The following is a 12,623-nucleotide window of genomic DNA, read 5'->3' as shown; positions in this document are numbered from 1 at the left end:
ACACCGCTCGGATTCTTTTAACATGGTCTGAAGACTCCTTTCCCAGCCATTTAATGAGCAAGTCTAGCTCTTCACTGGCTGTTAACTCTAGGCCCTGAGTAGCATTAAAAAAGGAGGACTGCCATGCTCTAAAACTTTCAGGCTTATCGTCAAATATATTTAGCCCTGTAGTAACTAACTCCCTGCGGGCCAGATACTTAGCAAAGTTCATCATGTCAGGAGCCCGATTGACAGGAGAAGGGCTCTTTGTGGCATTCCTAACTGAATGGTCTTGGAAGACTACACGCTTGCCTTGTTGCTGATAGACTCTGGATGAAGAGTCAGAGTATGAGGTGGGGCATCGAGGTAAATGGGGCTGGTGCTCTGACTCAGAGGTGTGTCTTGATGGTGGTGACTCTTTGAGACTGAGAAGAGATCTGTCTGGAAGGGGAGCGTTGGGGTTGAGGCTGGCCTGTGCATGCTGTGCCACATACGCCTCCGTCCGCTGCTGTACCTCCAGTAGTGTTAAGGCGCTCTTGGGACTGAGCATGTTATCATACTCCATCTCAGCTGCCGCCTCTAACACCTCAGCCTCTGCATTGGCAGCAGCCGCTGCCTTTTCAAGTTCCAGTGCTTGCAGGTTCGCTTCCAGTGTAGCTTTTTCCAGGTCCAATCTAGCTCTCTGTATCTTTAATTCTAGCTCCTGCTGTGAGAACGCTGCTCTGGTGCGCGCGGCTTCAGCTGTGCCTCTGGCTCTCGCTGCTGCGCCGGTTACTGAGCACTTTGAGGCAGACGAGTGCCTGGATCCGGACACTGATGGTGCATTTTCTGCTGCTTGGGTCTCCATGGTTAGCATAAATCTTTATGATGGTACTGACTTTTCACTGTACTGTTCTCTCTACGTGTTGTGCTTCCTAGCGTCAACGTAGATTCAACAGCGAGCCAAACTCCTTTTTCAAGAGCCAGGAAAATGAGCCTCTTGCTCCTTTATTGACTAGTCATTGACAACATTGAAATGGAGTGAAACTACAAAATAAAAAGAGAAAGTAGAATAATGCTTAGTTATAAAATACATACATAACTGATATTACTAGCTCTAAGCTAGAAAACATAACGTAACATATGCGACAGTAGTATTTAGCAATTGTAGCGATTGAGTTTGACTACAACATCCAAATCATCATCAAGGTTACAATATAACTCATTGTATTTAACTTAATGTACATATTACGATCGTTTAAAACTTAGTCATTGCTTTCTTTAAGATTCACACAACGGATTGAAAATACATAAAATTATTATTTTGCTCTGTGACAGTTGATAGTTGCTATGTGAACGATGCCTGGTTTGTTTACATTCCAAACATACAAACATTCCAAACTTGCTTTCATATCAAACACATTACATCACGTGAACATACAAACGTTTCAAGTTAGATTAACCCAATACATAAAACACATTATGGACAGAATAAAAACATATTATGGGCAGAACATTTACAGAAGTTAAAACTTCAGCAATTTTTTTTTCTATTACACTAGTATAAAATAACATGCAGTGTGTCGGTTTTCGTCCTGTCCTCCCCAATTTTATGAGTAACCAGCTGCCACTAACAGCCTAAAAATTTGAATAGTGTCCGCAACCAAGCCGTTTCTCACAGCTGAAATATTTAGGAAACGCCCCTTTTAAACATGTAGACTACACCTTTAGCCAGTAAATATATAACCTACAGGTCTGTGCACGAACTGATAGATCTGCAAGAGTTTGGTGACTGAAAAGGAGGAATCATGCAAAACGTAGGTTATTCATGAGACAGTCAGACTGAATACACTGTTTTAGTAATACAGGGAACAGAAGAATGTTGTTTCTAAGGGGCATTATGTAGCATAATTGACAATTCTAAGAATTATTTGTCAGACTTTTTCTGCTGACAATTCTGAGATACTAGCTACAAATAATACTCGGATATTACTATATACATATTAAGAATAAAAGAGCAATCAGTGGAGAACAAATTGTGTTCTTGCGGTAGAATTTGTGTGAGAGGCTTGGTTTTCTAGGTGAATGTTTCGGCTTCATTGATGAGTTTGCCTGTGGTTGCATTTGAACTATTATCTACCAAACGTATTTCAATGTTGCATTTATACTATTTTCTGTTAGACTTGTTTCAATGTTAGGAAAAATCTTAAAACTAAAAAGTAGGATATGGCTTACGTCGAAATTTAAATCCAACACTTGCAAATGATGATGATTGACAAAGTATGATGCACACTATTGACATTGATAGACTTTCCTTCATCCCTCATTTGTTTATATTACTGGGTACATATTTAATATATCTTTCGTCCCTCATTTGTGTTTATTATTGGAAGTTAAAGGGTATTCTTGAATATTCTGTAACCTTTTTTGCATCAACAGAAAGAGAGTCCTGCGGAGTCCTACTCAAATCTGAAGGTTACTGTTCTTAGAGCAAAGACCAGCTATTCCCGTGATTATTGTGAGTGTCCTTTAAACATTCAAAAATGTTTAAGCAAACAAAATAAAGGAATATTAATATCGTCAAACTACATTTAACTTGGGGGAATTCTAAACAGAATGGATGGTTATGGGCATGAAGGCATGCTGGCACAGAATTTACTGTTGACTCTTTAGGATTGTTGCTGTAGTATTAATTGTATTACTGCTGAGTTTATGCTCAGGGTTCCCAATTATATTATTGTGCATATATATTGTATAGATGAATAACATGCTTTTTGTAAGTGAAGAAATCCGTTGTTATCCTTGTTCTTTGCTGGTACAATATCTCCATATATCGATCCATAATGGCTTCTCTTGTGTTAATGTATAGGGTCAGAGTCAGACTGCTATGTCACTTTACACCTGCCCACGGCCTCTTCGAATATTCACCGTACCAAGACTGTAGACAATAGTAGCACCCCGGAGTGGAATGAAACGTTCGACTTTAGGGTCCAGACATGTGTAAAGGTAAGTTATGTTATCCTTTTTGGTCAAGCAGCAGTCAGAGCATGAGTCTATGATCATACAACATCTGATCAGACACAGTCAACAAAAGACAGTTGGGTAAAGTGTTCTTACCATAACTGATCATTCAAACTCACATGGTATATGATATTTAACACCATGTGAAGGCAAGTTGGTATCAAAAACTTGTTACAAGTTATTCCTTATTGTGATGTTATGCCTGGAAAAGGAGGCTACTGAGTATATTTGCTCATGCAAATGTGACACATTCAATGTACATTGCTGGAGCTGCTCCTCCCGCGACCCAACTCTGGATAAGCGGTTGACGATGGATGGATGGATGTAAATTATTTGACTATAAGTTTTACTAGTTGGACTGGTTTCTATAAATTAGGCCTATCATATTATTATTTGGAAATTAATAAAACGAAAATATGGAAAAAATTATGGAAGCAAATCGTGACCAAAATTCAAATGAAAATGCATTTCCAGAAATGCATTTTCATTTTAAGAATGTGGCTGCATTATTTGACTCATAAATCAAATTAGTATTCAATCATCCTATTTGCATTTTCATTTTCTTCTTTAAGACTGCTCATTCTTTCCCTTAATTAAAATGAAAACGAAAAAGACATTTGAAATTTAATTTTCAAAATATGCCCCAGCAAATAGATACCAAAATTCAATTTGAAATGTAAAATTTGAAAATGAAAATGCATTTCCAGAAATGCATTTTCATTTTAAGAACGTGGCTGCAAAATCGTGACCACAATTCAAATTCAAATGCATTTCCAGAAATGCATTTTCATTTTCAAGAACGTGGCTGCAAAATCGTGACCACAATTCAAATTCAAATGCATTTTCAGAAATGCATTTTCATTTTAAGAACGTGGCTGCAAAATCGTGACCACAATTCAAATTCAAATGTATTTCCAGAAATGCATTTTCATTTTAAGAATGTGGCTGCATTATTTGACTCATAAATCAAATTAGTACTGATTAGTACTGAGCGGACATTGCATTTTCATTTTCATGTTCTGCCCGCAAAGAACTGCCCATAATTCGAAAACGAAAATGCATTCTGAGCGGCGCAGTAGAGTGACGTCAGTAGCCGCTCTTCTTCAGCTCCCTGCTGACCGAGCTACCCATCTTGTTCGGTAGGGGGCGGTGTGCACATACGCATTGCATTACATGACAAATGTGCCGGGAAATTGATTGAATTGCCGGGTCTTTAGAGGACGCATCACAGATCATGGCGCTCCCTCAAATTGTGCAGACACTGATAGAATTAGCTGAGCTGGTAGAAACTAATAATATATCTGAGTCTGATGCCCGTGACCGAGTAGAACAAGTCACAGAGAGCTTGGCTGCATACTCTTCCGTCACAGACGTACACATTAATGAGGTTGCCATAGTAAACCTCTCTTCAGTCCTGGAACGGCTGGATGCTGTGGAGCCTCAAATGGGACGGGGACGACCAACCATCCACATCCCGTTCGAGTCCATCGAAAACTATTTATTAAATGGTATACTTTTTCCTGTGAAAGCAAGCTGTTTCACCTTTGGCCTGGTTCAGACAAAATCTGAATTTCCGCAATCTGAATTTGAATTTCCGCAATCTGAATTTCAAGAATCTGAATTCCTGCAATCTGAATTTTAGAATGTTTTATTTTTGGATCAAAATAATTCAGTTGTATTAAATTTGGCATACAAATAATTCAGATATTATATATTCAACAGCAATATATTTCAGTTTTATGAAATTCGAGACACAAATATTTCAGATCTTTCATATTCAAATTCAGATACTTTTGTCAGCTTTCTAGCTCCGTAAATCCGTTGCTTTGCATCCTCCGACGGATGGTCTGGTGGCCGACAACAGCTCCGCTATGTCCTTTATTTTTAAACCATTTAATAAATAGTTTTCGATGGACTCGAACGGGATGTGGATCCCGTCCCATTTGAGGCTCCACAGCATCCAGCCGTTCCAGGACTGAAGAGAGGTTTACTATGGCAACCTCATTAATGTGTACGTCTGTGACGGAAGAGTATGCAGCCAAGCTCTCTGTGACTTGTTCTACTCGGTCACGGGCATCAGACTCAGATATATTATTAGTTTCTACCAGCTCAGCTAATTCTATCAGTGTCTGCACAATTTGAGGGAGCGCCATGATCTGTGATGCGTCCTCTAAAGACCCGGCAATTCAATCAATTTCCCGGCACATTTGTCATGTAATGCAATGCGTATGTGCACACCGCCCCCTACCGAACAAGATGGGTAGCTCGGTCAGCAGGGAGCTGAAGAAGAGCGGCTACTGACGTCACTCTACTGCGCCGCTCAGAATGCATTTTCGTTTTCGAATTATGGGCAGTTCTTTGCGGGCAGAACATGAAAATGAAAATGCAATGTCCGCTCAGTACTAATCAGTACTAATTTGATTTATGAGTCAAATAATGCAGCCACATTCTTAAAATGAAAATGCATTTCTGGAAATACATTTGAATTTGAATTGTGGTCACGATTTTGCAGCCACGTTCTTAAAATGAAAATGCATTTCTGAAAATGCATTTGAATTTGAATTGTGGTCACGATTTTGCAGCCACGTTCTTGAAAATGAAAATGCATTTCTGGAAATGCATTTGAATTTGAATTGTGGTCACGATTTTGCAGCCACGTTCTTAAAATGAAAATGCATTTCTGGAAATGCATTTTCATTTTCAAATTTTACATTTCAAATTGAATTTTGGTATCTATTTGCTGGGGCATATTTTGAAAATTAAATTTCAAATGTCTTTTTCGTTTTCATTTTAATTAAGGGAAAGAATGAGCAGTCTTAAAGAAGAAAATGAAAATGCAAATAGGATGATTGAATACTAATTTGATTTATGAGTCAAATAATGCAGCCACATTCTTAAAATGAAAATGCATTTCTGGAAATGCATTTTCATTTGAATTTTGGTCACGATTTGCTTCCATAAAAAATAACATAAATCATTATTTTTGTTTTCAGAACATCCTGGAGATTAGACTGTATGATGAGGACACTTTCACAGATGGTGATGACTTGTGTTCAGTTGTGTTGTTTGACATCAACAACCTCGTACACGGAGTGAAGGAGACTAAAGTCTTCAACAGAGACTCACAGGTGAATAATAGGCCTTTCTGAAACTTTATTAAAAAGATGAAATCAATATTTGGATGTACTGTATTCTTAGTCTGGGTTGGATGCTCTATTTCTTTCAGACCAATGATGAACTGTGGATGGAATTTCAGCTGCTTGAGTGGTATGTGGCATACTGACTAAATGATGCAATATGGCAAGATTCATGCAAAAATCCATTACAAGATATTTCTTCTTTTTTTGTGCAGTGGTGATCCTCCTTGTAAATATATTTCAAATGGAGTCTTAATGGTAAGTATTGTGGCATGCTACTGACCTGATCAGTTTGTGACACAGTATTTTACTATGTTAACAGTACCACATTTTATATGATGTTTTAGAAAATGTTATCACTGTAATCAATAGACTCAAGTTATTTTTTTGTTCGTATTTTCTTTTTTACATCTTAACCCAAGAGCTGATCGCTGCTATAGTTTATTTAACAATAATTTGCAATGTTTTATCCTAGGCTGCCCCATTCACTGCTGTGGATGTTAGTTTGATCAACAACAAATGTGAGTAGAGGTTCATATTTCCAAAATTTCTGTCAGTCAGTTAATTGTTCATGGTGATGTCTTGTGTTTTTACAGTGAACCCAGAAATTATTTTGAGACTAACAGGAGCATATAATGAAGATCAGAAGATTGCCAGTTCAGAACAAATTACAGAGCTTGTAAAAACCTTGCGGTTCTATGTGAACAGACATCTGGAGACAGAACTCATGATAGTGAGTTTACTTTTTCCATCTTTCATCTGGCTACTCATCAGCTACAACATGAACTACAATTAGTTGTACAGGAAATGTTATATCTGGATGAGAATCTGGATTACATTTAGTTTAAATATATGTTGTTCATCTGTGTTTTCTGATGATCTGTTCTCCCCAGGATCAGCTGAACAGCTCGAGTGGCAGTTCAGCAAATGCTGTTCAGCTTAAGGAATTGCCAGCCAAAGACCAAGTTAAAGTGTCTATTCCCTTTGGAGAGGTACAGTAGGTACTATACAAGTACTTGTAAAGTTGTGTAAAGGGCCTTGAAAGATCCAAAAAAAAGCATGTGACTTTTACATTCCAATTCTTTTCATTGACACTGAATGTTTTCCAACACAGGAAAAGCTGGACCTACATTTGAAAATGGAGGACCGGTAAATGTGCATTGCATGCATTCCTGTCAATGTTTTCCATTCTATATATGATAAATATGTATGCTTGTGTGTACACACAATATGTTATTTACAGCCCAGAGACAGATTTTCAAGTTCGTTTGGATTTCAACCTTTCACCCCAAGAGGAGAAGTTCCTGGAGCAGAGAAGAGTGGTGGTGGATCAGGCCTTAAAGAAAGTGTTGAAGCATAACTCTTCATGTACACTTAAAAAGGTACTCTGAAAATACATTTCCTGTGAGGTCACATTAACTTTAATTAGAAACTGTAACAATGACAACAATAATCAGTTACAAGTCTATCAGATGTTCTTTAAGTCTATGTCTTACTGCTGCGTCTCAGGCCCAACGATTGCCCAAGTGCTGGTCATTTATCTTCCTCCCTAGGTACCTGTAATAGCTGTTGTGGCCTCAGGGGGCGGGACTAGAGCTATGACTGGCATGTATGGGAGCCTGAGGGGCCTACAGAGAATTGGCCTTCTGGACACTGTGACTTATATTACTGGAGTGTCTGGTTCTACCTGGTGAGTATGGGGATTACCACTCTTTAAGTTGCCCCTTACAAACGTGTTCTAACAGGTCTATGGTATTTAAACACATTATCTTTATGTTATGTTATGCCAGGTGCTTGAACTTTAACACTGCAAAGTGACCTAAAAATCCGGTCATTCCAGATTAAAAAGGTCTCAAAACAATTAACCACAGAGCCACATCCCTGTTTCTGGGTCATTTTTACATTTCAAACTTGACAATCCCTGAAAGGCCTAGTGGCAAGTTAGTTAGGCTGGTGATGACACAGGCATAACCTTACATGTAATCCATTCCGTTGGCTCTAACAGTTATAAATGCCATTCATCAAGATTATGCTAGCATGACTAGCAGATGACTTCACCACTTTCATTCTATGGAGGGTAATTTATATTTATCTGAAAGTAAAAGTGAAGTGAAGTAAAACACGTCAATTCTAAACTAGCTGTGTGTGCTAAATAGTTACCCAAAATGCTACATATTTTGGGTAAATCTAACATGAAAACTACCTAACACTCAGTGGTGGGGTATTTGCAGTGTAAAGTTGTACGGGCTTTGCGCTTGTGATATGGCAGAAATATTAGCACTTTTGGGGATTTTGATTGGAAGAGTCTACCAAACCACAAAGCTTAACTATGAACGCATCCATAAAATTCTTTTTTGACAGGGCCATGGCCAAATTAAACGAGCAAGATGATTGGTCCCATTGTGACATGGAAAAGGCAATTGCTGAACTTGAGAAGGAGATCACAAAGAGTGCTCTTAGTGCCTTCACCTTGGAGAAACTGCAGTACTACAACACTGAAACTGGGAAGAGAGAGCAGGAGGGACACCCGGTGTCACTCATAGACATGTGGGGATTGGTCATTGAGCAGTTGACCCATGGGAAGGTATAGTACACTCATGATACTACACAACACCTCTCTGTTACAGTGCAAATCAGGGGTAAAAGTTATTTAATTGCTTGGACACAGAAATGTCATTGTAGTGCACCTATGCTGGACCCCACTATGTACAAAAGATTATTGTTCAAGTGTCCCTTGAATTTTTTCCCAGCCTAAAGTATGTGTTAATTACTCCACTGTTTGTTAAAAGAAAAACAGCCATACTCTGTCTGAGCAGCAGAGGGCAGTCTCAAAGGGCCAAAACCCCCTCCCCATCTACACTGCTGTCAATATGAAGGAAGGAAGGAAAGGCACTACAGCTGAGAAAGGTCATTAAAGCTCCTCTTCAGCTAAAGTAGCTTCTAGTTTCCTCTCCTTATAGGGTCTTTCGAAATGTTGAACCCTGTAAGACCCGGTAAAAATTACATCACTTTTAGCTCTCCAAAAAACACATTTGAAAATATATATACTTTTGAAAGATTAAATTTACATAGCCAATGGGTCCTATTGTCTTGCCTTGCAATGCCATTGGATAAATGTGGTCTTTCAAAAAAAAGAAATGAGCAATTAGAGAAAAGTGACGTCGTAATTTTACAACCAGGGGTCTTACAAGGTTAAAAGGTTTGATTTTTTTTACTGTATGTCTCATTCATTTCTTCCTTTCCTGACAGAATGGTGTGAGTTCACGCCATATGAAGTGGGGATCCCAAAGTATGGGGCTTTTGTCCGTACTGAAGATTTTGGCAGTGAATTCTACCTAGGTCACATGATCAAGAAGCTTCCAGAGACACGTCTCCCCTATCTGATAGGTGTGTTTGTGTACATCTATGCATGTTTGCACGTGTGTATCACAGTATTTATCATCTTCTCTGTCTGTCCGTTGACAGGACTATGGAGCAGTGTTTTTTCTCTGAACCTCACTCAGCTGTGGACAGCTTTCACTGGAATGCCACCTTCCTGGAGCCCATGGCTGGGGGAGAATGTGAGCAACATAGGTAACAACCTATTCTTCTTCAACAAGTTCAAGTTTCAAGTTTATTATCATTTACTCATGAACAGCATTTATCAGTAAAGAAATTATTTGTGCTCAATGTCCGTTCAATTTAGAGAATAAATTAATTAAATACTGAAGAATGGAGAAAAAGGGTAAAAAAAAAGAAAAAAGTTTGTGGGTAAAAATGCTGCATTATGACATATGCTGTAGATAGACTGATAGACTAAGATGGCAATAATGCATTCACTGTAAGTCGCTCTGGATAAGAGCATCTGCTAAATGACTAAATGTAATAATGCAACAGAAAACTTTGTTTCATCCACATATTTTGCTTAGTTTAGAAGGAATTCCAAGGTGTGCATCTCCTTAGCTACACCACAGTCCTGATAGTGATGAGTGATTAGCCACAGTGTTTGCTTCAATTAGTTTCATCTGCTCTCCATCAACTTCTCCCAAACTTCTCCCACATAGAAGCAGACAGTGAGCCGATTACACTGGACACATATCTCCTCACGCCGGTCACCAGCACAGCCAGCATGATTTCCAGCTTTTTCAAGAGCCGACCAGTCATCACTGAGATATACAACTTTATGCGTGGATTCTTCATGCATTACAATTATAACAAAAACTCAAACTTTAAAGCCTGGAAAGGTGACTTGCTATAATCTTTCATAAACACTGTGAAAATGTATTTAAATACCTTAGTGTTTTGTTGTTTCTGATTCTGCAAAAAAAAAAATGATTTTACGGTTGGCTAAAACAGAATCTGGGACATAAAATGACTCATATCACTGTTCTTTCTGGCCTTCCATGTGTAGATAGCCACCCTGATGCCTTCCCAAACAACCTAACACCAGCTGACTCCAAACTGCACCTAGTTGATGCTGGCCATGCAATAAACATTGGTTGCCCTCCGGTGTTGCGTCCCCAGAGGGGTGTAGATGTCATCCTGTCTTTAAGCTACTCATGGGATCCGCAGGATGTTTTACAGGTAAATAGTAAGGGAGCAGCCATTTTAGAATTATGCCTAGGGTAATTAGCAGAATTGTATAATTTAGCTATTTGCATAGTCTAGGTAGGAGGTAGTATTTGACTGGCTATGAACCCCTATCTGAAAGTGCCTGAATGATCTGGTTGTCCACTGCTACTATAAATCGGTAGTCCATATTAAGATGATTTTGTTCTATCTAAGGTTATTAAACTGACACAGGATTACTGTGAAGACCACAAGATACCCTTCCCCCACATTGACTTCAGCAAGCTCCAGGCTGAGCCTGTGAGAGAGCTCTACGTCTTTGAAGACAAAGAGAACCCAAAGGCTCCCATTCTGCTGCACATGCCCCTTGTCAATGTTTCGTATCGAGAGTTCAAGGCTCCTGGTAAGTGCTCTCTGAGGATGCCAGGACTACATCCTGTGAAAGTTGTCATGTCCTTTGTTATATTAAAACAGTAAGACATCATTTGTATGTACTTTGATGATACTTGACAGGTCAACCACGGAAAGGTGAGGAGGAGATGGAGGCGGGGAAAGTTGATGTTAGCTCTGACTCTTCTCCCTACAAGACCTCCAACCTGACCTACTCTGTGAAGGACTACAGGTCACTGGTGGATCTCACCACCTACAATGTTGTCAACAACAAGGATGCGATCTTGAAGGCTCTTTGCAGTTCCCTAGACAGGGCAGTCCCTGTGAAGGAAGAAAACAGTCAGGATCAGGACAAGTCAGTAAAATATTCAGTTCAGTGAGGAAAGTAGTATAATTCCTGTAGAAACATTGGAAGGGAGAACCGTGCATGTTTCATGACATTTTAAAATAGTATATTATAAGGATTTGGTTATTACGCTAAGAATTAAATTCAACATAGTTTGTAAGAATGGGTGTCACCCTGCCCCCCCACCTCTCATATGCAAATATTTTGAGTTGCTGGATGGTGCCTCTGCTTGATGGGTCTCACGCCTCATTGTGTAACTTACTGTCACATTGCTGATTCATTATTGATAAGTAAGGGTTAAGATGTGGTCTGATTGGTTGTTCTACAGATAATATTTGGGTATGATGGGAATTATGAAGCATTGTTCTGGGGATTCTTGATCTCCTGAAAACTTCTCTTCAGCTGCTTCTCCTTGCTAATTTCTTGATTTATTTGTCTGATTTTACAATAATCGTGGTTGAGTAGGTAACATTTAAAACCGTAATCTTTGTAACATGTTTGCCTTGTAATTGAATTCATTCATTTGCAATGTTATTAAATATTTCATTTGGACTTTGACCATTCTTGCTCTGATTTAACCCATAGAACTGTAATTTCAGCATATTTGGTTAATATTAATACACTGTTCAGTTGACCTCTCTTCCTTTAGGGAATAGTTTTGGTTGTTTGCCAAATCTTTAACTCACCACGGTTGATCTTATTGAAGTAAGATAAGCCTGACAATTACCAAGACATTGATGTTTCAATACAATACTTTCCACACAGCAAATCTCAATCAGTATTTGAAAACCCAAGGCATGCTTAACTATAGAGATTTAAGCAGAGAAGGATTGTTTACTAATTGACTTTCACCACACAGTTCTTTTGATGGGACACTTGGAACCTATCCCAGATCTAATGAGAGTTAGAAATGTCACACCCTGAGTGGTAGAAAGACTGTTCACCTTTCAGTCTGTCTTAAGACCTTTAAATTGCTGTAATGGTTTCGGGTAAGATACACATTATTATATGAAGTATTCAAATCTAATTAGCCTTACTCCTCATGATGAAAGTAAAGTGAACTACTCTAATGTAGTGTTTCCATAGAATTCCCCTAACCATGTGGGTTTGCAATGCTGGAAGCACATTTGTTTAGTACATTTACTGTAAATGCGTATGGTTTAAGACCACATCAAATCTGATGTAGACTGTACACAGAACATTTACATTTACATTTATTCATT

General features: G+C 38.7%; 1 protein-coding gene across 2 annotated transcripts; it reads left to right on the top strand.

Moving 5' to 3' along the window:
* Nucleotides 1-1,691: 1,691 nt before the first annotated feature.
* LOC124473525 (cytosolic phospholipase A2 zeta-like) lies at nt 1,692-11,958 on the top strand. 2 transcript variants are annotated; one of them, XM_047029045.1, is made up of 20 exons: nt 1,692-1,775; nt 2,398-2,476; nt 2,828-2,964; nt 5,973-6,107; nt 6,206-6,246; nt 6,332-6,374; nt 6,592-6,637; nt 6,713-6,849; nt 7,010-7,108; nt 7,231-7,265; nt 7,360-7,498; nt 7,670-7,806; nt 8,478-8,700; nt 8,906-9,023; nt 9,366-9,503; nt 9,582-9,689; nt 10,160-10,339; nt 10,507-10,679; nt 10,881-11,067; nt 11,178-11,958. In XM_047029045.1, the coding sequence occupies exons 1-20, from the start codon at nt 1,767-1,769 to the stop codon at nt 11,432-11,434; spliced, it is 2,421 nt and encodes an 806-aa protein (XP_046885001.1). In that variant the 5' UTR covers nt 1,692-1,766; the 3' UTR covers nt 11,435-11,958. The 2 variants fall into 2 exon arrangements, with proteins under 2 accessions (XP_046885001.1, XP_046885002.1); XM_047029046.1 differs by lacking the exon at nt 6,592-6,637 and having other exon boundaries at nt 6,332-6,345.
* The last annotated feature ends 665 nt before the right edge of the window (nt 11,959-12,623 follow it).

The sequence above is a fragment of the Hypomesus transpacificus genome, chromosome 11, assembly GCF_021917145.1.
Source record: "Hypomesus transpacificus isolate Combined female chromosome 11, fHypTra1, whole genome shotgun sequence".
Lineage (NCBI taxonomy): Eukaryota > Metazoa > Chordata > Actinopteri > Osmeriformes > Osmeridae > Hypomesus > Hypomesus transpacificus.
Note: the sequence above shows the minus strand (reverse complement) of the source record. Positions and strands in the feature narration are given on the sequence as shown.

What these genes read in the sequence shown, in the direction of transcription:
- LOC124473525 (XM_047029045.1), top strand. An exon ending in TCTTCAACAGAGACTCACAG is followed by an intron (nt 6,108 to 6,205) that starts GTGAATAATAGG and finishes TATTTCTTTCAG; the next exon opens with ACCAATGATGAACTGTGGAT. An exon ending in AGCAGTTGACCCATGGGAAG is followed by an intron (nt 8,701 to 8,905) that starts GTATAGTACACT and finishes GTTTGTTAAAAG; the next exon opens with AAAAACAGCCATACTCTGTC.